Below are 25,115 nucleotides of genomic sequence, written 5' to 3'. Positions count from 1 at the left end.
TGTCGGGCGATCTATGGCCTGCCTCATTGAGCTTGCAGTATTTACACGGTCTAAGACTGCAACAGCAGTCACCCCTCAGAACAGTGGCTGGGGTGTTCAAATCATCCATTTGGGGACATGAATGGTCACGCAATGTCCTATAAGAAATAAAATCTTTATTTTTTTCTTAAAAAAATAAAAAAAATCACACGAAAGATGGCGAGTGCATTCACCTTCCGTTACAGTCTTGTATATAATTACCTAAAAACATTTACAAACGCATTATTTTGATGCAATTCTGCAAAGACATCTGTTATTTAACATTAAATGTGAATTTTAAACACCACCCTCGTGTTATAATAAATACCCCAAGTAGGAAAAATAGTACATTTAAAAGCCTCACAGAGGAGTGTTATTTGTCAACTGTTTTGCCACGCTTTAAATAGGTTCTAATTCTGGACAAAACAAGCAAAATCACCATGTTAAAAAATAATAATAATATGTACACAAACAGTTAACCAGGGGTTCTCTACCCCAGTCTTCAAGACCCCTTCCCCCAACAGGTCAGGTTTTCAGGATATCCCTGCTTCAGCACAGGCGAATCAATCAGTTTCAGCTTTGACAGCCACCTGTGCTGAAGCAGGGATATCCTGAAAACCTGACCTGTTTGGAGAGAGGGGGGGGGGGTCTTGTGGACTGGGAGTAGAGAACCCTCTGGGTTAACCATTACAAGTGACTGGTCTTTGGTAGTGGAGTTTCACCAACACTGATCCCGACAGAAAACGCTTAACTATGAGGTGCAAGTATGTTAAAACTTCAAATACTGTGTGCCCACGCGTGTTTGAGGATGTTCTGCAGAACGCTTACACGCGTGTGATAGACACGCAACGGTGGGGAAAAAGCTTCCTGGAAAAATGTTACATTTAGACACTAAAAAAACACGTTATTGCAACTTGAAAACCGTCCTATTTTCTAGCTTCTACGGCGAGAAACGGGCGGCCGTGTCTCCTTCCAAACCGGGTCTTCTTTATAAGGAACGAAAACAAAAAGTCTTCCCAGCGCATTTCTGACCTTTTTTTAAAAAAAAAAAAAAAAGCTTGTCTGGACCCGTCTGCGTTTAATCCTTCATATTTGTTCTGGACGGTGCTGTGCGTGTCCCAGTTTTGGGATCGGCTTAAATCTTGCAGCAATTGGATTTCTTGTCTGGGATACTGAGCTTGGTCACTGGCTCCGAACTTTCCTCCCCGAGGTCTGCAGATTTCTTCGCTTCTCTGGACGGTACGAAAAGAAAGAAAAAGAAGCTCTGCTTATAGCAACATCCCATGCAGGCAGACGCACATTTAAGGGGTGATAAAATATAATCATTGTTTTTCCCCCAATTAAAACACAGACATCTTCACTCCGCCTCTAGCTCGGTTTCTTTGGAAAGTGGAAGACTGTTCTTTTCATTGGAACTAATGTGCCCTGTTTCTTACTCCACTTCAATATATATAGTGATAGCTCTCGCACACAAAAACCCCACTAGACTAGGGGTGGCCAACTCTAGTCCAACAGGACTGGTTTTCAGGATATCCCGGGCTTCAGCATAGGTGGCTCAGTCTTGACTGAAGCCGGGACATCCTGAAAACCAGGCCTGTTGGTGGCCCTTGAGGACTAGAGTTGGCAACCTCTGCAGTAGCGGAAAGCATCCTTTCATTTGGTTCCAAGTGGGACTGCAGCTTTAATTAATTTGAAAGCCTGTTTGTAAGAATAAAGTTGGCCATGCTTTGACTTTCTATTGCTCTTCCCTTTTGAGTGAATCATGTCCCACAGCGTTGAGCGTGACCCAGTGTGCCCATCCCCCGGCAACGTGCTTCCGTCATCTTTATCTGCCCTTTTCGTCCAATTTTCACTTGCTTACAAGTGGGACTGTTCCCTCTAACCAACAAGCTTAGATTGAGGCATGAATTACACCCGTCCCTCAACGCCAACTCACCTCGCAAGGTGAAGAACGGCTTCCACTACATTGGTGCCATCTTTTGCACTGGTCTCACAGAAGAGGGAGCTGTAAGCCTAGGAAAAAGGGACACGAGACACGGACTAAGTGTTTGTCCAATAAACGGCCCGTGCATTCTCTTTCCAATCGGACGATGGTTTCACCCACTCACCATTGCCAGTTTTTCCCCCATTGAAGTGTGGATGGTGTCCGGTTTGGTCTCTGCCGCCCTCAGGTCAATTTTGTTGCCAATCAGCATGACCGGAATCGCTTTCTCAGAGGAGTCCTTTAACGAGACAAGACGTGGATGACATATTTGTGTGGCATAACTCTACATACTGGGAAAATAAGCAAAGGCGTATTCAAAAGGGCCAGGAAGTCTGGGGTTTCATCATTAGAGCATTTATGTGCAGAGTGACACTATTTATTAGCATTATCCCACGTTACTATTTCACCGTCCCTGGCATACACAATCTGTTAATAGGAAAACAAGTAAGGAGGTTTTTCTTAAAACATAACTCGTTGAGAATGCAGTAGACTTATTAATAACCATCACATTTGGTGGGGGAAAGTGGTGTTCTGGATGGAACTTGTGGCTTCTAATATTACCCATATTGTACAAAAAGGTGTGCATTGTTCTACCTTACATGGGCAGATGATGGTTAATTCAATAAATTGCAACAAAATCTTTTACCTACCCTGATCTCATCGATCCACTGCCGGACATTGAGAAAGCTCCTTTCCGAAGTGACATCGTACACTAGCAGAACGCCATGTGCCTTACGGAAATAAGACTTGGCTATGCTGCGGAACCTTGGGCACGGAGACATGAAATCTGATTAAAGCAGCGCTATAATATATACTGTATATACATACATACATACATAAAGCTGAACCACGTTCATTTCAGTTCCCCTGAGATACGTAACTGAGAAGGTGCCACCGGTTACATCCTGGTATTTAAATATCCACCATCACGCAGGCCAATAGGAAGCTGCGACAGCTTGCAGCTTACCATTGGCCGGCGTAACACGGGGTAATTTAAACGCCACTTTGTTTCTCCAAGGAGGGGATGCTACCAGCGGCACCTCCCTGGTAAAGTGTCGCGGGAGCCAGAAGCCTCCCCGGAGCTGAAATTGGCTTCGTAGATCCTCCCCCCACTTCCCATGTAAAAAAAATTAATTAATTAATTAAAACACAAAAGGGGGGGGGGGGTGTAGAATCCAAAAAAAATCCCCCCCAAAAAGAGGCAGGTGGAACAGCTTCTACTCCACTAACAATATATTCATTACATGAGAATTAAGCGCTCAAATTCTCTCCAACAAGCAATCAGCAGCACGTATCACGCTTCTAATGTTACAAGTGCAAGCCGTTTTTTGGGGGGTTTCTACATGATTAGAACCGGAGATAAATCAATCCGGTTTCATCAAAATACTCAACTCAATACTTTAAATGGCCATCCAATAGGTTGCTGAAGTTAAAGCTTCCCACTGGTGCGATATGTGGCGGCTTTCCCCCCCACCCCCCCGGTGGGAGAAGAATTACCGGTAACTTCCCCGGTGGGTATCTGGGTAACCGAGAAGTCTCCGGGGCCGAGAACAGCATGGTCAGCTCCAGGAAACCGCCCAGTTCAAACCACGGAAAATAAATTACACATAAAACCACCAAGCAGCGACGATTGCCGCTTTAAAAAAGGAGCAATCCCAGCAATATCCTGTGTGTGTTTTGTTAAATAAATCTGTAGTATTAGATAATGATTACCCTTTTTTTATTTTAAAATTCAACTTTTACTGCTATTTTTGATGAGTTTTAATATACAGAGCATCCTTTGATTTCTATAGCAGGTTTTAAACACACTTCCCCAGCGGTGCAAGATGTTTGCAACACACGTTGCCAATGTTCCCAGCAATTTTAGTTATAAACTGTAACAATAGATAATGTCACCGTGCTAATATAAGAATACATTGTAGCTGCTGAGTTACACTGACTGAAGGATTGATTTGAAACTGCAAGGCGGCCATTTAGTGAACCGTGAGAAAGAGGATATTTGCTGATAGAACACGGGAGAACCAATCGATCAGCAGCTTAGGTAATTAGTTTTCAACAAAAGGTAAATCAAAGGCGACATATATTAAAAACAATATATATATATATATATATATATATATATATATATATATATATATATATATATATATATATATGCTGGGTGATAATGGGGAAAGGCGGGGTTGCAGACCTGCCTAAGACATGCAAATGAGCATACAGTTGTATTTGCTTTCCTGTGGAGGGTTTTTGTCACTTTTTTTACTCACCATAACTTAACTCAGTATTATGGTATATATATATATATATATATAAAAAAAATAATTATATATATATACATATATATAATAATTTTTTTTTGTTTGTTATTTTTTTCCCCAGCTGCTTGGATTGCCTGTTTAAAAAATAAATAAATAAATAAATACAAAAAAATCTACTCGCCACCTAGTACCACACGTGTGCTGCTTGGGCCAATAGGAGCTCGCCACGATGTTAAATCCACTCGCCCGGGGCGAGCAAATGTATAGGTTTGTCGAACACTGTATATATATATATATATATATATATATATATATATATATATATATATTTATTTTTAAACAGGCAATCCAAGCAGCTGAAATAATAATAATAATAATAATAATAATTATAATATATATAATAATAATAATATATATATATATATATATATATATATATATATATATATATATATATATATATATATATTTATATATTATTTTTTTCCAGCTGCTTGGATTGCCTGTTTAAAAATACCCAGACTGACTTACTGTAGATAGTTGTGGCTATTTTTGCACACAGTATCTTTATCAGAGCACGTAGGAAAACATTTTGAAAGATTGCCGGTACCTCTCCTGACCAGCCGTGTCCCAGATCTGCAGCGTTGTGTGCTCCCCATCAACTTGGAGCTTCTTCATTTGAAAGTCAACCCCTAAAGACAACAGAAGAAGGATTCACAGTCAACCCATGTTCACAGCAAGTGGGGAGCCAAGAGATGGCTCAACAGGAAAGGGGGTCTGCGGGAGAGACGTGGAACCGAAAAGGGAGAACAAAGCCAACCATGCTGCTAATGATAAAAGGGATCTGAAGTGTCCAGAGTTGGAAAAACCAACAGAACAGTCAGGCCGAAAGTTTCAAGGTTTAAGGTCGGATTGTGCTTCTTGGTGAAATAAATGTACAGTATTCCTTTCGGAATAGGAAGGGGGGGGGGGTGGGGGGGGAGAGACATAGGATGGGTATAAATGAACCATGTTCCAAAACAAAACAGCATTGGATGATTTCATAGAAATCAAAAAAATTATAATGGGGTATAAAAAAAAAGCAGTGCTTTTCAACCATTTTTTTTGGTTAAGAAACCCTAGAATTAGATTGTGAAATTCTGGGGAACCCCAACCCTGTCCCCCCCACCGTCCACCCATCTCTCTCGCTCATCCCCCCCCATTTGTCAGCGTCTCTTCCCCCCTTTCACAAAAAAAAGACGACATGGTCTCATTGCTCAAAACCGATGGGTGGCATATTAAACCGATGGGTGGCATATTAAACCGATGGGTGGCATATTAAACCGATGGGTGGCATATTAAACCGATGGGTGGCATATTAAACCGACGGGTGGCATATTAAACCGACGGGTGGCATATTAAACCGACGCGTGGCATATTAAACCGACGCGTGGCATAATAAACCGACGCGTGGCATAATAAACCGACGCGTGGCATAATAAACCGACGCGTGGCATAATAAACCGACGCGTGGCATAATAAACCGACGCGTGGCATAATAAACCGACGCGTGGCATATTAAACCGACGCGTGGCATATTAAACCGACGCGTGGCATATTAAACTGATGCCTGACATAATAAACCGATGCGTGGCATAATAACCCGATGGGTGGCATAATAACCCGATGCGTGGCATAATAACCCGATGCGTGGCATAATAACCCGATGCGTGGCATAATAACCCGATGGGAATACATTTCCTAAATTACAAAGAATTGCAGACCAGCACTACAGTGGTTTCCATTCTGGAATGTTCTTTACTGGTGCCCAAACCCATTGGAATGTAAAACCCCTACGTGACGAGATAAGGGCAGAAAAGTCCATGGAAAGTAATATTAATAAATGGTAGAAGCAATTCCACTCAACCTAATGTGGTGGGAATGTCTCCCCTGAACTCGTTCAAACACAGTCTTAGAAGGAAGCTGGATTTCCCGGAGCCGGCGTCTCCAGCGAGCACCAGCCTGTATATTGGACTGGCAGCCTGAGAAACCTCTTCCATTGTTACCCCTTCTTTCTGTGGGGAACAGAAACAGACAATAAGCCCCTACACCCAACGCCAGGCATTCCCCCAAAATATGAGCAAGCCAACTCATCTTGGCTTACTGATGCAGAATAAAGCTGGTCAATACACTTACATACATACTGTATGTACATTATATACACAAGCGAGGGCAATGTATATTTCTGCACAGATACATATAATTAAGAATAATGCCCATGCCATGTGCTTCCTATATTAAAGAGGAACACTTTGTAAAGGTGGTCACAATGTTTCTATCCTATAGCAGCAGTGGTCAACGAACAGGTCAGGTTAAGGATATCCCAGCTTCAGTACAGGTGACACAGTCAAAAACTGAGCCACCTGTGCTGAAGCAGGGACCTGACCTGTTGGGGGGTTGGGTCTTGAGGACTGGTTTGAGCACCCCTGCCTCACGGCAGACATTAGAGCCAGACGCTTTGCAAATAATGTAATATCTCAATAACCTGGAGGGAGTTTAGGGATGCAAACGCTTTTCCCGGACGGTGCATTTGATAACCTTGGTGAACGTATCATTTCTTTATTACTCACTCTGGGTGAAAAAGCTGGAAGTCGCCTCCTCGAGGAAGCTGAAGAGCCACTGCGGCTAACGGGTCGGGACGGGCTCCTTCTCGGCTTCCCGTCTACCTCTGTCTTCGCCTCCAGCGCCTGGTAAAATTAGGAAGAGGCAAATCTATGAAGATCAATGCATGAAGCATAATAGTGTATACTAAAACTCTCATTGGACTTGTAATTTTTGGATGGTATTAGATCAATACTGCGCTGGAAATATTTTATATACGCGCTTTATTTTAGAATATTATTTATTAATAAAAATAAATATATTCATACAATACTAAAGGCTGCCACCTGTCTCCTACCTAGAGAAACGGCCATCGGGAAAATATAAACCGGTTACCTCCATGTCCGAGTTCACGTTGGAGACGCTGCCTCCCCATGCCTCTCCCGAGCTGTTGCTGTGCTCACTCCCAAATTCACTGGGGCAGCCATCCTCATCACTGTACCCCAGGCTTTGTGGCAGAGACACGCCGCTGTCCAGACATTTATCAGCCCACGAGGCTACATCAGACAACTTCCTGTAGGGATCGTCGTCAGTGGCATAACTAGAGGAAAATTCAGTGTGTGATGAACACAAAATGGGAAAGTAATATATATATATATATATATATATATATATATATATATTTCTAATTTATTCTCATAAAACAGAGTGCATGCAGTCATGTACTTGGAGTAAAAAGGGAAGCAATTCTTTCATCTCAGTGTTAGTATCTAAAGTTGTTAGAGATGAAACAGCTTGCCCAATGTCAGAAAAAGCCTGCACTTTAAATGCTTCCGTCTTCCACGTCAAAGACCAGCATAACCTCATGAACACTCCTCTCCTATTATAGCACTGTCTTTCATCCTGAAGTTACAAGACCAACATTTTACAGGACGGCAGACCAATATTTAAAAAACGACATGCAGCTGTAATTAAATATCAAAGCAACACGAAATCACGAGTTCGGTTATCGATAAATTGGCTTCACGAATTAACCCCTTAACGACAGCATCTTTATTAGAAATTATTTAAATGGAGCCAAACATTTCTGTTTTTAAACCTTTTGGAAGCTGGATTGAAAACGCTTCCCTCTTAAAGAGAAGTAACGAGGTGATCAAAGAGTGGCGGATCCAATGGAGTAGAAAGTAGAGTACTTTTTTTTTTTTAGTTACAATCCCTGAGCCCCACCACAATAGTCATTAGATGGCGAGACATATAGTTCCACTTTCTTATAAAACGATAATGGAAGACTCACAAGTTTACTGCATCACTATTGTATCATTCGTTCTAAAATAGGGTACAAACAACTGTGCAATATTAGGGAGGAAACTCCTGCTCAGCTAGATAGATGTGCGTATAAAGAATGTCAAGGGGCAAGCAGGTGAATTTACTGGTAGGGGGGCACAAAGGGGCAAGCTCTGCATACATGCACTCGTGACGTGAATGGTTTAAAACTTAATTTTAATGATATAAGCTACAATAATAGGCACAGAATCAACAAAACACAACACATTTAATAAAATAGTCCTGGTCTGAGCTGAAGACACTGATATATAGACTCTGAACACTTTTTTATTTTTTTGCCACTTCGACAACTGAAGCAGGAATGCGCATCTATTGTACTCAAGCACAGCACCCCTGTACATCATCAATATATCTTACCTGCTGTAGGTGATCACAGGCAGCTGCTCACTGTGGCTCGTTCTGTCGGACAAACTGTGGCGACTGGGAGAGGAGTGCTGGAGGATGAAATAGAGCATCAATCAGCAGCAGGGAAATCAAACCCCTTTTGCTGCCAGCATTGGGTTAAGGAAATGAAGAAAGGGAACAAGATCGGTGTAACTCTGTGCGCTCTGGCTGCCAAAAGAAAAAGATAAACGCCGATGACTTACCCGCTTCCTGTCGTTATCGATGTTTACGAGAGCGGACCGCATGCTGTCGTTGCTGTCGTACAAAGACTTGTTGGCTTCACTGCAAAAGGTGAAACGTGTAAAAACACTTCAGTGTCCAATAGGACTTTTCCAGTGTCGTAACATTTCCTAATATGACTATTAAGGGCAAGTGTTAGCAACTCCGGTCCTCAAGGGCCACTAACAGGTCAGGTTTTCAGGATATCCCAGCATCAGCATAGATGGCTCAATCAGTCCCAACTTCAGCATATGTGGCTCAATCAGTCCCTGCTTCAGCACAGGTGGCTCAATGAGTGGCTCAGTCGAAGCAGCCACCTGTGCTGAAGTAGGGATATCCTGAAAACCTGACCTGTTGGCGGCCCTTGAGGACAGGAGTTGCCCACCCCTGATTTAGGGCCTTGTTTTCTCTTTTACATCTTGTGGACGTCCTTATTCTGGCCGACATCTCTCTCATATGTGCCGGCAGACGTTTTTTCATTTTTTATTTTAAATGCCCATTGACACGAGTTCAGAGATCAGAAACGTACCAGGGCAGACCTGCCTTTATCATGAACAACATTCCTTTTTCCTTGTCCCTAACTTAGAAACAACATTTCTATGGGATTGCTATACGTACTAAGAATGGGCACATTTTGAAATGAGAACTTCGAAGATAGAGTTGAATTACGGGCGAGAAAGGCTCACCTCCCGATTCACGTTTGTATTTTTTGTTGTTGCTCGTTTCAGGTCTTATTTTTAAATAAATAATGTAATTGAACATAAAAAAATAAATAAATAAAACAAAAAACAAACAATTAGAGAAACATTTTACATGTCGCCCTAATTTTCCCCCCCAGAATTATAAAACAAATCCAAACACAACGGAGTTCTGGGAAGAAAAAAAATTTCAGAACCAAAACATGACTGAAAATGCCCACTCAACCCTTTCAGTGCCAGAGGTCACGCAACCTCATGAGATCTCACAGGATCTCGCTTGAATGATCACTTCCCAATTCCGCTGAAGTAAATGGAACAAACAGAACCCAATAAAATACAACGTATGTCAGAGGGGCCTCCTGGGTGCCGCCCTATAGAGCACCGAAGGATTTGAATACTTACTGAAGTATATGGATTTGATCGCTGTACCCTCTACTTTCATCCATCATGGTCTTCAGCATGTCTCTCTCTCTGTGCCAAAGGGGAAAAGCAAATACAGTACGTTAGCAGCCGGTATTCCATCACGCTGAATGAGGCTGGAACAGTGGTTAAAGCAGCAGGCTGCGACGGTCGCCATTTTTATTTTGCATGTCGAGTGCCTCCAGCGGCTAAGACGTTACCCAGACATGACTGCAATGTGTTCCATGCCCCTCCGGCAGGAAATGGGTCAATATGCCTTCATTAGAATGCAGATGAATTGGACGGGTCACGTTTCATGCATCGTCTTGGGGTTAGTGACCCATTAATACCAAGACCACCCATATGAAATTATCGAGGTAATGCCACATTGGGACATTAAGGCCAATGTATAATAAATCGCACATAAACATAACGATGCATCTCTTCTACAACACAAACAGCTCTAGGAGGGTCATTTTGATGTAACACCATCTTAAATACTGTATGACCTAAAATTAATATGACATGATTTGGGGGTATTTTTCCTCTCTAATAGAAGTATAAATCAGCTATTATTTTTTGTTATTAGAATTATCACTGACAGATCATGTTACTGCTCCCATCCTCCCGTTCACCTTTCAAAATGCATGTGCTGGTCAGTGAAGTCATTTTTCAATCTGTCCAGTTCAGTGTGGAGCAGGGAGACGTTGGTTTGTGTCTCCAGCAAGTTCCGCTTCAGCTGCTCGTTCTCCTAAAGAGTGAAGAAGAAAAAAAATGGATTAACCACCACCACCACAGCCAGACCAGCAAAACTATGGTTCACACCTTGATAAGGATAATCTCTACTCAGTATGTAGGGTTGTGGAGTAATGTATAGCTCAGGATGCATTCAGAAGAATGGGAAGGCAATACATTTGTCACTAGGTTACCCCACTTCTAGTCTAAGAATAAAAGACCTAGTTAATTCTACTAAGAGCCTGCAATCACACCTTTTCTACACAAAACAGAAACAAAGTAATTTCCTCAAGTTTACATGACGGAGATCACGATGTGAAGGCCTTTGCCAAAATCAGAGCGCTAGTTTCTCTACAAGTTCTACAGAAGATCTATACCTTCTTGATACCCAGTGTTTGGGGATGGTAACAAGGCAAGGTTTTGGGCTTCCATCCTAGGCAAGTATGACACATTTGATAACAGGACTCCTGCAGCGCACCATAGCCATAATTCCAAGGGGTCATAGAGTGGATGAGCAAATACACTTTTATGCAATGCTGGCCCAGATCCAAACCACAAAATGAGACCAATGGCTTCACACACCATATTGATTTAAATAGCTGTGGACAGAACCTTTCAGGAGTTCAGTGTGCGTATGAAGATCAAACTGTGCACACGGCATACACACATGAATCTAAACAAAAGCAGAAAGTATTCTGCAAGCCGTGGCTTTGCTCTCCACTTCACTGATCACAATGATGAATCAAGTTGAAGCGTGCCAGCTGGAAACCATTCGCTCCACTCCCCGAGTGACCGGATCCATGAAATGTCACTTAGCAAGTTCCCCCCCACATCACCCAGTACAGGGTGACCAATGCAGGCCTCCACCATTTCACCCCCAAACCATTGGGCAGAAAAGCAGTTAAAGATGTGAACCTTGCTGGACCCCAAGCTTTCAGATATAGATATAGACAACACAAAAATTAAGTAGCGCTAAAGAGGATGTGAAATAACCCTAATAAATGATAAATTATAATAACATATTTAAAATATTAAAATAAATTAAAATTACCACAATTTAACCTAATAATATCTACAAACCATAATGTGATAGTGAAAAAAAAAAAAAAAGGAAAAATCCAAAATGAATGTTCCACTCAACCAAAAAATCCAGAGAGAAATATAGTCCCAATAGAAGATCCAGGGAGCGTCTTTGCAGCTTTAAGGGGAGTGGTATAGCCAACCACTTTTGGAATCTATGAACAAAAAAACAAACAAAAGTGCAAGCTCCATAGCACGTAACATAGTAAAAAATAAGGTACATTTATTTGAAAAAAATCAGCAACCCATAAGAATGTGCACTTACAGGATTTTAACCAGAACCATTTGTGGGAGAGAAATCTCTATTGTGGTCATCTGCGGTGGTAGGGTGAGTCCCAGGTTTGCAGAGTGGATGTAAACAGCCCAGGTTCACCATGAACCCTTATCCCAAATTGGCAGCTAGTCCAATGCCTGCACGTCTTTTGCTCCCTCTCATACAATGATTGCTAACACTTGAAATTACCGCCAGCCGGAGCGCAGGGAAGCCAGGGACTCCAAATACACCAACACGAACGCGATGACGTCACAGCTCTACGCGTTTCGTCACACTGCGGCGACTTCGTCAGGAGAAGGCATTGGATGCCTTTTTATCTTGCTGCCAATTTGGGATAGGGGTTCATGGTGAACCTGGGCTGTTTACATCCACTCTGCAAACCTGGGACTCACCCTACCACCGCACATGACCACAATAGAGAGTTCTCTCCCACGAATGGTTCTGTTTAAAATCCTGTAAGTGCACATTGTTATGGGTTGCTGATTTTTTAAATAAATGTACCTTATATTTTACTCAATTACGTGCTATGGAGCTTGCGCGTTTGTTTGTTTGTACATATATATATATATTACACACACACACACACACACACACACACATATATACATAGAAGGGTGTGAATCAGGGCTTTCAATGGGATATTATGACCACAAGTCTGGGGTTCTTAACTCCAGTCTTCAAGATCCCCCCCCCCCCTTGAGCTCAGGCTCAATCAGTCCTAGCTTCAGCAAAGATGGGTCCATCAGTCGCAGCTTCAGCATAGGTGGATCAGTCCCAGCTTCAGCAAAGGTGGCTCAATCAGTCCTAGCTTCAGCATAGGTGGATCAATCTTCAAAGAGCCAGCAATCACACCTTTTCTACTCAAAACAGTATATTCATCTGGGCCAACAGTTTAGCGTTCATTCCTTGAGGGCAGCGCGTACCTGGGAGAGGTCGAGGACGAGGTTTTTCAGCTTCAGGCTTTCTTCTTTGGATTCTATGGCTTTCATCTCGTCTTTATGCTTCAGGAAAAGATGAACAAGTCATTTAATGGTCATTATGCGTCCATATAAACACCGTGCTAGAGCAGGGAAGATCTTCTCTTCCACAAACCAGAGTATTTTCTTCTAACCATTAGTGGGCTTTGAACTAGTTCCCGAGCCAGCGGATAAATCCCCTACACCCCAGCACAGCGGCTGGATTTATGCTCTGGAAGATACAAATGGTGCGTGACAAAAACAAACCATAGAGATCTACTCGCAGTTTGACTATAATAATTAGTATTTGTGGACCAGCCGAGAATACAACCTGGACCGGTCAACAGGTCAGAAACATTATATTCTCTGCTGTACCACAATAAAATACTGTGTGTTGATATTACTGCTTTCTGGGTAGCCACCGATTTTGTCTGTCTGCAATATACCAGTCCTAGCCACCCTATGGGTGCTGTGACCCTTCATGTTGAAACCTTTTTTTGCCCCAGATTCTTCCTTTCTAATTTGTATTTATGCTCTGTCAACGATTGCTAAATATAATAGTAATCCAATTTAAGGCTGAGTAATGAAATAAAGCACAGTGCTGCATTCCACACTGGCAGGCAAAGGGTAGCATTAGATACGCACAACACAGGGGTGGGCAACTCCAGTCCTCAAGGGCCACCAACGGGTCAGATTTTCAGGATATGCCTGCTTCAGCACAGGTGGCTCAGTCAAAGATTGAGCCACCTGTGCTGAAGCTGGGACTGTTTGAGCCACCTGTGCTGAAGCAGGGATATCCTGAAAACCTGACCTGTTGGTGGCCCTTGAGGACTGGCGTTGACCACCCCTGGCATAGCTCCTGGTCCCCGTTTCACTCGGGGAACGTAACATGGAGTAATGCGCGAGTGTCAGGGTAAGCCTTGGGAATGTCCATTAATGTAACTTGGACGCCTCGGCAGTAACCAAGGAAAGGATGCTGCGATTTTACCGTATTAACTCTTCATTGTGTTGTAGCCGATTTGTTTATCTTCAGAATAAACATTTCAATGTCTGTCTGCATAAACTTTCAGAACTACCTCTGCTTTTAAGAATATCAATATAAAAAGGTAACCCCAGCACACAGACTGATGTGACCTGCTCGCCAATAACGGCCTTATACCAGCCCTCATAACTGTAGGGGCTTACACTAGGTTTTCCATTGTATTGTACATCTTTATTTCCATCAGTATTTGTTAAGAAAACATCAGGGTTGGGGCAGTGAGGAATAGCAGATATTAGTGACAGGGGTTCGTTCTGTAAGCATAATAATCTTTAGAAGTTTGGAAGTGTGTAGTAATATGGTCCAAACTGCTGTCTGTGAGTAGGTTCTACTGGCTCTGCACTTCCGTAAACCCAGGCTGTGCTGAGAAGCTGTGTAATGTCTCAGGCATAAGCTTATAGGGATCCCATGTTAAAATGGACATGAAGCAAAAAGGTGACACTGTGTGCTCATTTGCATGTCATTACCCAGAATCCCTGACTGCAAAGATATGCTAAGATATAATGGGGAGAGAGGCAGGGTTGCAGACCTGTCTAAGATATGTGACTGTGCTCACAAGTGGGATTTTGAGTTGGTAATATGTTGGATTGCTTCATATGGCAGCATATTAATGTAGAAAAAAGTGGTATAGAATAAAAACCCTTGAGAACACGGAATGCCAAGTTTCACCTTTTTCATCCTGTCAATTCGTGTCTGGAGGTCAGATGTCTCAGACTCGTGCTTCCTCTGTATCTCCTGGATAGTAACTTCCAGTCTCTGATGGCCCTAGAAAATACATGAGAAAGTTCATCAATGGGCCTATAATAATAATTAGAATTGTTTGTTCTTGTATAGCGCCGCTAGGTTTATGTAGCGCTTTACAGAGACATTTTGCAGACACAGTATCTGCCCCGCAGAGCTTACAATCTATATTTTTGGTGCCTGAGGCACAGGGAGACAAAGTGACTTGCCCAAGGTCACAAGAAGCCGACACTGGGAATTGAACCAGGTTCCCCTGCTCCAAACTCAGTGCCAGTCACCGTCTTTACTCACTGAGCCGCTCCTTCTCCCGCCCTGAGCCCCAAAACAAGTCTGGTGGTTTCCTCACAGTTTTACAATACATACAAGTATATAAACACTAAAAAAGAGGTAACTTACAGTCTAATTAGTTATTTAACTAGTCAAGTAAAACTAGTTGGGAAACACAGAGACAGAGACAGAGATATATCTCACCCAAGACCATGTGACATGAGTTGGTTAAATATTGCTTCTTGTTATTGCGATTTCCTATTTAGATCATGATTGCCATAAGGCAGGGTTGGGAGTGAGGCCAGAATTGTGTAAATATAACATTAATATGAGAGCAATTATAATTATTTGCATGCTTGTGCTGATCCGGAAATGGCAACTTTGTATCATGCCAGGATATTAACAATTATGATGACACTTTAATTGCAGTATTTATTCTATCCACGATCTGAAAATCTAATGTATAAAAACAAAAATGTATACGTTGTTCATGCAATGTATCATTTGAAACCATTCCACTATATTTCTAAAACTTACACCAAGTCTCAAAAAGTAAAAAAAATTGCCACATATTTTGTCAGAAACTAATTTATTTCAGATTTTTTTGCCAACATAAAAAAAGGTAGATTGCACTTCTGCGTTATCATATATTAATATTGCAAACCTACTTAGCACCTTTCAATTCACAGACTGCTGTGGTAGGACCATGATAGCCCATGTCTGATGCCCGGTCCCATATAACAAGGACAAGGGGACAATAAGAACACGTTTCATAAATAAGACCATTATCCAGCTAGAGGTGGGCAAGCGGAGGGAGTACAAGGGGACAACGTATCAAATCTCAGTGGTTTCCTCCTACCTCCGCACGTATCTGACACTCCATTTTGGCCAAGTGACGTTGTACGTCTTCTTCCATTTCGGCCATCTGCATGGATGTCGTCTCCTCGGTCCTGAAGAGGACATGGCAACGGTTAGGGAAATATACAGGGGTAATGTTTAGAAGTAAAGGAACCATTAAAAAAAAAAAAAAAAAAAGAGAAGGATTCTGGGAAACCAGAAAAGGATAAGGATCTCCTGTCACAGATCTAGTCTGGCAACTGGAGTTCCTGCAAGAAACACAAAATCCGTGCCAAACCCCCACAGGTAAAAATCAGGAATTATTTCTATAGTAAGGTCCTTAATTTCCAGGTAAGAGATATAGATATCTATATATAATAATCTTCAGCCCTCGCCAATCCACTGCTGGATGAAGCCTCTCAATTGACATTCCAGATACTATGGTTGCATCCTCTCTTCTCCACGTCAACCCAACGCGTTCTGATTCCATCCTCCCATCTTACTTTTGATCGTCATCTTGGTCTTTTATTGTCTCTTGGAATCCAGTCGAGTGCCATCTTTGACCAACGAAGGCCATTTCTTCTTGTGATATGTCTGGCCCACCGCCATTTTACTTTCTTCACCCTTGTGATGACATCACACACACACACACACACACACACAAGCTCATTTGTTTCTCTTTGCTGTTTGTTGTGTGATTTTCACTATTAAATGGGGACAAATCAAACTTAGCAATATAGTTTTTTTTAATGATTAGAATCATCACAGGTTAATAGACCAAAAAGCTGGTCTTACATGTGGGCGCACAGGCAGAACCCCTCTTTCTTCCATGTACACTCACAGGTTTCAAAAGCTCTGTGCTCCTTGGAAGGGCCTTTTTAGCCCATCAAAGGGATCCCAGTCCCGGGTGAATCTACATTTCTCCAACAACGATACAGCCAATAACATGTTCTCTACAATGTCACATGCGCCAATTTAGGAACCAAAAGAAACTAAAACCGAATTAAAACCCCATGTGTATTATGGGGTTATACATGGATTAAAAGTTCTGCTAGGTTTCTCACGCCGAGGCCCACTGCTTGGCACAGACCTCTGAACACTTACACTGCAAGAGGCTGAAAACATCATATTAAACTGCATGGGAAGGACGGGTCGGGCAAAGAAAAAGAATAAAAAAGATACTTACAAATTCCTGCTGGGGGTGAGAAGTCTAGCACAATACTAAAAGGACAAGGGAAAGGCCTGCTCCGATAGCCTGCTTTCTTCCACCCCCATGCTGTGCTGTTGACATGACATCACTTACAATGTCCCCGACTATACACACACACACACACACACACACACACACGTCCTAGTGTCAGGTCCCCCCTCTGCATGCCTAGTTCAGTTGTCATAGTTACTCAGCAGGAAGGATAAGTGAAGGGACGCTTTGATCCTGGATGCAACTCCATCATATCACCGGATTTAAATCGCTGGGAACGTTTCCCCCCCGCCCCCCCTCCGCCCATAAACAAACCTTTTGAGGATGGATTCCAACTTCTCGGTGTTAAGCCTCTGAGCACGAAAGTCATGCGACATGTTCTGCAGCAGCTTCTCGTACTGCGGGAGCAGCCCGGGCACGGACGCCACTTGGATTTCCTGGTAGAAGCTGCACAGCTGCTCCCTGGAATCACTACAATTAAAAGAGATATGAAGAAATGTAGGTGTAGTCCATGGAAGTGAGGAATGACACTCACAAATGCACAGGTTACCCCTATATTAAAAGGTTACAGGCACCATAGGCCGATACCTCAAGGGCTGGAGGCACAGGGAGACAAAGAGGCTTGCCCAAGGTGTAAGCTGCACTTCAACCCAAACTTGGTTCACCAGCTTGAAATACAGCGAGTTTATGGCTGGTCTACTCTCTCCCTCTTTACAGCTGTGATATAGTAGCTTTCTACTGCCCAAAAAGTGGTTTAAATGAGTAAAACCTACAAATTAATTAGATGGGATGGGTCCTTTTCAGTTGCAATTTAAACTTTAAAGGGCACAGTTCATGAGTTGAGAGCTCTTCTTGCGTTAGGTCCACCCTTATTCCTTTGCGTGGATGTCTGCGCCTCCCTGACACAGAGAAGTGGTTACACGGTATACAGCATATTGAATAAGGATCATGGTACCATACACTTACTATTGATTCGGTGTTTACTGAAGGGACCCCAAAATCACATCCTACTTGGCCAGCAAAGCTTAAGCATTCAAAATGAGCACGTGCCAATACATTATCCTTTCACCTGCGGCATCACACTGACCGTAACCAAGACAAAGGTGTGCAACACCAACAAAAATACCAGCCATTGGGAGGCCTTGTCCAGAAAAAACTATTCCGTGTGCAGAAATTGTCAACAATGTTATAATAATAATAAATAATAATAGCATGTTCTTGTATAGCGCTGCTAGTTTTTACGCAGCGCTTTACAGAGACATTTTGCAGGCACAGGTCCCTGCCCCGTGGAGCTTACAATCTATGTTTTTGGTGCCTGTTATGCTGCTCAATTCCTTAGAAGAGAGGCAGAGTCAGGTTTATGAAACATGTCTACATTGGAAATGCAGCAGCTCTCAGCCACGCTGAAACTGGGATCGCCAGGAATGTGGGAGGTAGGGAGTTCTTTATCTTCTTCAAACAGGTGTAACTCTTCCAGCCTGCCCAACACCGCTTCAATGCAACTCACATACCTGCACTGACATCTGTGTGACTGTTTGCTGTTTAGGCGGCGGTGTGAGTCAGTAACTGCTGATTCATTCTTACAGGTATTTGGCAAAAATACGATTTTTAATTTTTTTTTTATAAAGGTCGTTTAAAGTCCGGGTGCATAGTTGTGCAAGGAATTCCCACCACCCCCCAAAGACTAGAATTATCCCCGGCATGTTATCATCATCTCTGACATATTCGCAAATCCATCATTTTGAGAAAGATTAGGGGGGGGAGAGAAATGAAATAAAAAATAGATCTATAATCCTAATGTTGGTGGTCTTCTGGTTTAAATGTACTGTAATCTATCTTCACAGTGTTAACAAAAGCTAAAAAGTTTCTGTATATTATTATCGGTCAATGCAGTGAAAGCAGCTTTATATCAATATAAAAATGGAAAAATTAACAAGATCTAAGTCTTCAGTAATCAACAATACTGCTATAGGATCAGAAGTGCAAAGATTTATAATAATAATTAAAAAAAAAAACACTTTCCATTGTAATGGACCATTTATAGATCCCATAAGTAATTAAGCACGCACAGCACAAGCAATGCTATTGGCTAATTGGTGACAATCTGCTTCAGCTGGAAGTGGCACTAGTGGTTTGAAGTTGGAATGACTGCTAAGAATAGATGCTCAGGTTTTGCAATAAAAAGTGAGTCAGCTCAGCTGCCGTGACTGGTTTTACTGGTTAAAAGCGCAAACAGGAAGATGCATTTGCCAAAATGTGATCAGGTGAGAAAGCAAGCGTGTTCCAGGTCAGTGACAAGCAAAGGAATGGTACAAGTGACATTTTGTTATTAGGAGGGGGGGAAATCTTCCTGAATAAGGCACCTTTGTGTCTATCCAGGGGTTCTCAACTCCAGTCCTTATGAGCTACCAACAGGTCAGGTTTTCAGGATATCCCTGCGTCAGCAGGTGGCTCAATCCGTCCCAGCTTCAGCACAGGTGGCTTAATCTTCGATTGAGGATTATCGGCAGGGATATCCTAAAAACCTGACCTGTTGGTGGCTCTTGAGGACTGACGTTGGCTACCCCTGGTTCTCTTCTACTGGCCAATCCTGTACCAAGGACCTTGAACTATTGGTGGAAGTGATAACACTTGTTATGAAATAATTTCAAGATCTGTTTGTGTTTTCAGCCCAAACATGAACTTTTCAAAATCGGGGAACATATGGAATAAACAACAAGCTCCCTGGGCTTAGAACGTCTACAATACTCAGGGAAGCATATGAATAGCACCGTGGATAATACTGGACACATGATACATAAAGCTTGGCCCACTGCAGACGCACTTACCAGAACTCCCTCCTCCTGTCTCTGTATGTTCTCCCTACCTACCAATTAGACTGTAAGCTCCTCGGAGCAGGGACTCCTCTTCCTTAATGTTACTTTTATGTCTGAAGCACTTATTCCCATGATCTGTTATTTATTTGATTACCACGTGTATTACTACTGTGAAGCGCTACGTACATTAATGGCGCTATATAAATAAAGACATACAATACAATGATGATGCAACGATTCCAAAGTTGCAGGGATCATATAGGTGTTATAAAGCAGTTCTTCCAAACCAATTTATAAGGGTGGCCAACGACATAGTGCAGAAACATGGCTCCAGAATAGCACTTTGGGGCAGGGTTTCACATTGAAGAATGTGCTCAGCACAAATAAAGTAATTTGTACAAGGAAGCCGGTCCCTGTGTATAACACACTCTCATTCTCCATGGTGCAAGAACATACACGATCTGCAGTATCACAGGGCTCAGCTGAGTAATAGGATTGCACAGGCAGGCTGCTGTTACAATGGCCCGCAGGGATAACTGCTCTGATACATGGAGCATGAGTTTGGTGCATTTAACTGTTTCAGTGCTGGACACGTTGGCTGCTTCTTGCAAGTGTTACACATTCCACAAAGCATAAGACTAAAGGCCATATCTTGCTAAACATTGCCAATCTGCAAAGGCCCCTTCCAGCCTATACATTACTATATCACAGTTTAGTAGATATGGCCCTGAGAGAAACAAACAGGTCAGGGGCACGGGGTATTGGGATATCCTGATAAGCTTTGGGATACCCACAGCTGTTCTTGCTAAACGTATTAAGCAGAGAATTTCCGCCGTGCAAATGTTGACTCGCGGCGACTCCATATTTAAACAGGGTGACCTTATAACAATCGTTCGGTAGGAATTGACGGCCGAGAGACAACCCCACACAATACTCGGACACGATGGCTCATCCTGTGCTGGTCCCTTTGGCAGTGAAGGGGTTAATACCGTCAACCTGTCTGAGCCTAAGGCTGCGCTTATAGTGCCGGTGACGCGACCGCTGCGTCAAACAAATACATTGTCGCCGGCGACAGAGCTACCGAAAATCTGGTAGTCACCGATATTTGATGTATTTTTTTTCGGCGAAGGTCTCCCCTTGCGGCCAATCAGAGAGCTTCTCCGTCCCTCTGCCCTCCCCCTTTTCTGACATCACTGGCCTTGTAGCCAGCGACGTCGCCTAAACTTTAAATGCAACTTTCGCGACGGGTGACGTCATCGGTCGCGTCGCCGGCGCTATAAAAACAGCCATCACAAATACAAATCACTGTGACAAAAGACAAAGAAGTTTCACTTAAAACGCGTGTGCTCGGCACAAACACACACTTTCTTTTATTTTTAGGTTGTTTGCCTCTCGCCCACTGGGCAATTCCAGTCCTCGAGGGCCACCAACAGGTCAGGTTTTCAGTATATTCCTGCTTCAGCAGAGCTGGCGGAGTCTTCGATTGTGCTGAAGCAGAGATATTATGAAAACCGGACCTGTTGGTGACCCTTGAGAACTGGAGTTCCCCACCTCTGACCACCTGTATCCCGTACAAAGAAGAAGAAGCAGGCACACCGTCTTACTCAAAAGGAGGTTTAATATGCCATAAAGTCCAACATTTCGGCAGTCTAATAATGCCTCTCTCAAGGTGAAGGCTACCAAACAGGAAAACAGTCAAAATATATACCACCCCCGTGTTACTCACCCCTCACCGGGGGGTGGTATATATTTTGACTGTTTTCTTGTGTTTGGTAGCCTTCACCTTGCGAAAGGCAGTATTAGACTGCCGAAACGTTGGACTTTATGGCATATTAAACCCCCTTTTGAGTAAGACCGTGTGCCTGCTTCTTCTTCTTTGTACTGGAACATTTGGGACTACAGGACCTCCCCAGGACCAGCGCACCGGCAGCCAAGTACCCCACCTCTATTACCCCTGATATTTGAGTGCATGTCTCATCCTCCTTCACCTGTATTCCCGGCCATAACTCCTCTTAACCCGCTCCGCTGACCAGCTGGCATCATTACAAATGTATTTAATGCATTTCAAATATTCCCTTCCTGTCTGATTGATGAATAAATATAGTGACTTTTTGTACACAAGGCGCTATGTAATGTCCACTTGTTCAACAAGATGAATGCCCCTTTCCCTAAACCAGGCAGTATCCCTACTTTTTATTGGCACTTCCAGTACACTTTTGGGGGATGGAAGGGGGAACGCACAAAATCTTAGAGTGATTAATCTATCCTAGAACCAGTGACATATTTAAAGGGGCCAGACCTGGGGTGATTGAGGCCTTTTTACCCAAGTATTTAAATGTGTTCAACTTGCATTTAATTGAAATAAAACATCTGTAGGAAGGGAAAGGGGGTCTGATAAGTATATATACATTTTGCAAGTCCATTTTTTTTTTACAGTTAGACAGGGGAGGGGGGCAACGTCCTCCTTTTGTCCAATACCTGTGTGTTCAAGAAGAGTTTGCACAGGCAGAGCCCCCTTACCTTTTACTATCTCGCTGACCAGGGCAGGGTGTGCTAAGGCTCGAGGAAAAACACTGGATTAACAAACACACACTGCCAAAGCAGCCACAATCTTTGCTATTTGCATGGTTAGTTTTTTTTTGGGGGGGGGGGGAGCACACTGTTAAAGTCCTGCCCCGGCGGCTGCCCTTTTAAGCACAGTACCACTGCTTTATAAATGCACTTTAATGCAATGACTTCTTTACCTGGCCAGGTGCTGCAGCTCCCCCCCCAGCCTGGCCTCCAGCTCCTCCCAGGCGGGGGGCGGCAGCGGGGGGCTGAAGGAAGACAGGTTGAGGGCCTCGGAAACCTCCCCGTACCGGGCCGAGAAGTCCTGGAAGTCGATGGCCCCGTCCCGGTCCACGTCCAGTTTGCAGAAGAGGGTCCGGACCTGGCTGGGGGGGACCCCCAGCTCTCTGCACACGGCAGCGAAGTCCTCCAGCTCCACCAAGCCGGAACCGTTCACATCACAGGCGGAGAACAGGCTCCGGAGCTGGGTCAGATCCTGCGCAGAACCCATCCGAACCGGGATCTGGGCCAGGGGGGGGAGTTCCCCCCCAAAAGGGGGGGGGGTTCCAAAAACAAAAGGGGCGGGGAGAGAGGTGAATGCTGCTTAACAATATAGTTGTTCTGGTTCTGAATCCAATGGGCCGGGAGTATAGACCCAGATGTCAGCTTAAGATAACACCAGCGCTAAAATTACACTTGTAAAAGAATATACTCGCATCCTTAATCCAGGGGAAGTCTCTGGTGCTGGATGGAGAAGCAGTGAGGTTCTGGTTCTGATGGGTCAGAGATGTAATGACATTTGCACCTAATGAGTATACCGGGTTCTGTTCCTGGTTCCGATCAATATGAAACCCTACAATAATACTTTAATGATATAAGGGGGCACCTGCTCTCAGGTGGGAATGCAGTGAGGATCCCTGATGGTACCGGGGGGAGGATCCGATTAGGACCATCCACAATCCAGAGGTCAAAATTGATATATCCTCTTCTCCAAAAATCAGGTTATTGATCCAATGTGGAGAGACAGGGAAGGGGGTGGGTGTAGGTGTTGCTGGGGGGGGGGGGGAGTACTTGTATTTGTGTCTTCTGGTTTTGATATGCCAGAACAAATGGAGAAAGGTCTGTGTAATAATATCCTTTCTTCCTCCAAAAGCAGATGATTGAATAAATGTGTAGATGGTCCCCTTATCCCAGGTGTGAGAAGTTGCAGAGGGTCCAGGTGTGAGAAGTTGCAGAGGGTCCAGGTGTGAGAAGTTGCAGATGGTCCCCTTATCCCAGGTGTGAGAAGTTGCAGAGGGTCCAGGTGTGAGAAGTTGCAGAGGGTCCAGGTGTGAGAAGTTGCAGATGGTCCCCTTATCCCAGGTGTGAGAAGTTGCAGAGGGTCCAGGTGTGAGAAGTTGCAGAGGGTCCAGGTGTGAGAAGTTGCAGAGGGTCCCCTTATCCCAGGTGTGAGAAGTTGCAGAGGGTCCAGGTGTGAGAAGTTGCAGAGGGTCCAGGTGTGAAAAGTTGCAGAGGGTCCCCTTGTCCCAGGTGTGAGAAGTTGCAGAGGGTCCCCTTGTCCCAGGTGTGAGAAGTTGCAGAGTGTCCCCTGGTCCCTGGTGTGAGAAGTTGCAAAGGGTCCCCTTGTCCCAGGTGTGAGAAGTTGCAGAGGGTCCCTGGTCCCAGGTGTGAGACGTAGATGTTGTTGGAGAGTTTCTTTGCTTTCCTTGTTCTTTAAGATGAGAAATGTCCCCTCTGGTGATTCCCGTTTTAGGTCTATAGGCGTAAGAAGGGCAGACAGGTTCTAGTGGGAGATCTGCCCCTTGGGGGAGAACAGCACAGTGTGTGTCCTCTCTGTGTGCCTCAGATCACTGTGTCTGTCCCTCCCTCTCATAGTGTCCCAGGCAGGGACTTCACCCTGCAGCTCCTCCCCAAGCACCTCACTCTGTGTCCTGGGGCAGGCAGGACAACCCTCACCCTGACACATCACTCCCTCCTCCTCCTCCTCCTCCTCTTCACACCTCCTCATTCAGCCCAATTCTTCTTTATTCACTCTTTATTGCTTTCCACAGCTCTATTTTATATATATTTTGGATAATGCCTCACCTTGTACACAACAGTTACTAACCTTATATTCTTGTTCCACAGAAGCAGAACTTCTTGTGCTACCACATTTTTGTAATTGGTGTCATAATATTTGCTCCCACAGGTATACAATACCCCACAATTACCGTTTTACATCTTTGCGATTTAATGATAACACAATTCTCATAAATATTAAGCTTGTTTTATAGTTGCCTCTGACTCCTATCTCCCACAGCAACCTGAAGCTTAGAAGCCACAGAAGTATCACATGTACCGCACTAAAGGACTCTGTATACAAGCAATAGTATTACCCCAGTATGGGACACCCAAGTCTTTCCCCATTATCTCTTCCATTGCAGCCAGGGATTCTGGGAAATGACATGCAAATGAGCCCATGTGTCACCCTTTACTTCTAATACATTGTAACAAGGACCCCTATTAGCGTATGCCTGCCGCTTTCCAGCACAGGCTGTGTTACCGAAGTGATGGTACTAGAGGCAGCATTGACACATCGCTTCAATGAGCAATGCCTAGTGCCTTACACGTGTACAACTAATTGAAATCAGGCACAGTACCATCACTTTTTAAAGGCACTTCAGCCCTTTCATCTTCCTTGTGTTTTTTGTTATTAAATACTCTGCCTTATCCAACTGGTACTGATCCAACTGGTACTG

General features: G+C 43.6%; 2 protein-coding genes across 3 annotated transcripts in view; one reads left to right on the top strand and one right to left on the bottom strand.

Moving 5' to 3' along the window:
- Positions 1 to 25,115, top strand: part of RPL37A (ribosomal protein L37a) — a 359,890-nt gene that overhangs the window by 218,017 nt on the left and 116,758 nt on the right. The window lies entirely within an intron of this gene.
- LOC142468864 (ras and EF-hand domain-containing protein-like) lies at positions 136 to 23,715 on the bottom strand. 2 transcript variants are annotated; one of them, XM_075575492.1, is made up of 17 exons: positions 22,575 to 23,715; positions 17,330 to 17,485; positions 15,836 to 15,926; positions 14,638 to 14,733; positions 12,897 to 12,974; positions 10,520 to 10,635; positions 9,888 to 9,956; positions 8,772 to 8,850; positions 8,542 to 8,618; positions 7,237 to 7,441; positions 6,870 to 6,986; positions 6,167 to 6,314; positions 4,871 to 4,952; positions 2,653 to 2,767; positions 2,127 to 2,240; positions 1,955 to 2,031; positions 136 to 1,250 (listed from the first exon to the last, which is right to left on the bottom strand). In XM_075575492.1, the coding sequence occupies exons 1-17, from the start codon at positions 22,886 to 22,888 to the stop codon at positions 1,154 to 1,156; spliced, it is 2,031 nt and encodes a 676-aa protein (XP_075431607.1). In that variant the 5' UTR covers positions 22,889 to 23,715; the 3' UTR covers positions 136 to 1,153. The 2 variants fall into 2 exon arrangements, with proteins under 2 accessions (XP_075431607.1, XP_075431608.1); XM_075575493.1 differs by lacking the exons at positions 17,330 to 17,485; positions 22,575 to 23,715 and adding an exon at positions 16,317 to 16,415.

The sequence above is a fragment of the Ascaphus truei genome, chromosome 18 (assembly GCF_040206685.1).
Source record: "Ascaphus truei isolate aAscTru1 chromosome 18, aAscTru1.hap1, whole genome shotgun sequence".
In the NCBI taxonomy this organism is placed as follows: domain Eukaryota; kingdom Metazoa; phylum Chordata; class Amphibia; order Anura; family Ascaphidae; genus Ascaphus; species Ascaphus truei.
The sequence above is the reverse complement of the archived record's forward strand: the minus strand, read 5'-3'. Positions and strand labels throughout refer to the sequence as shown.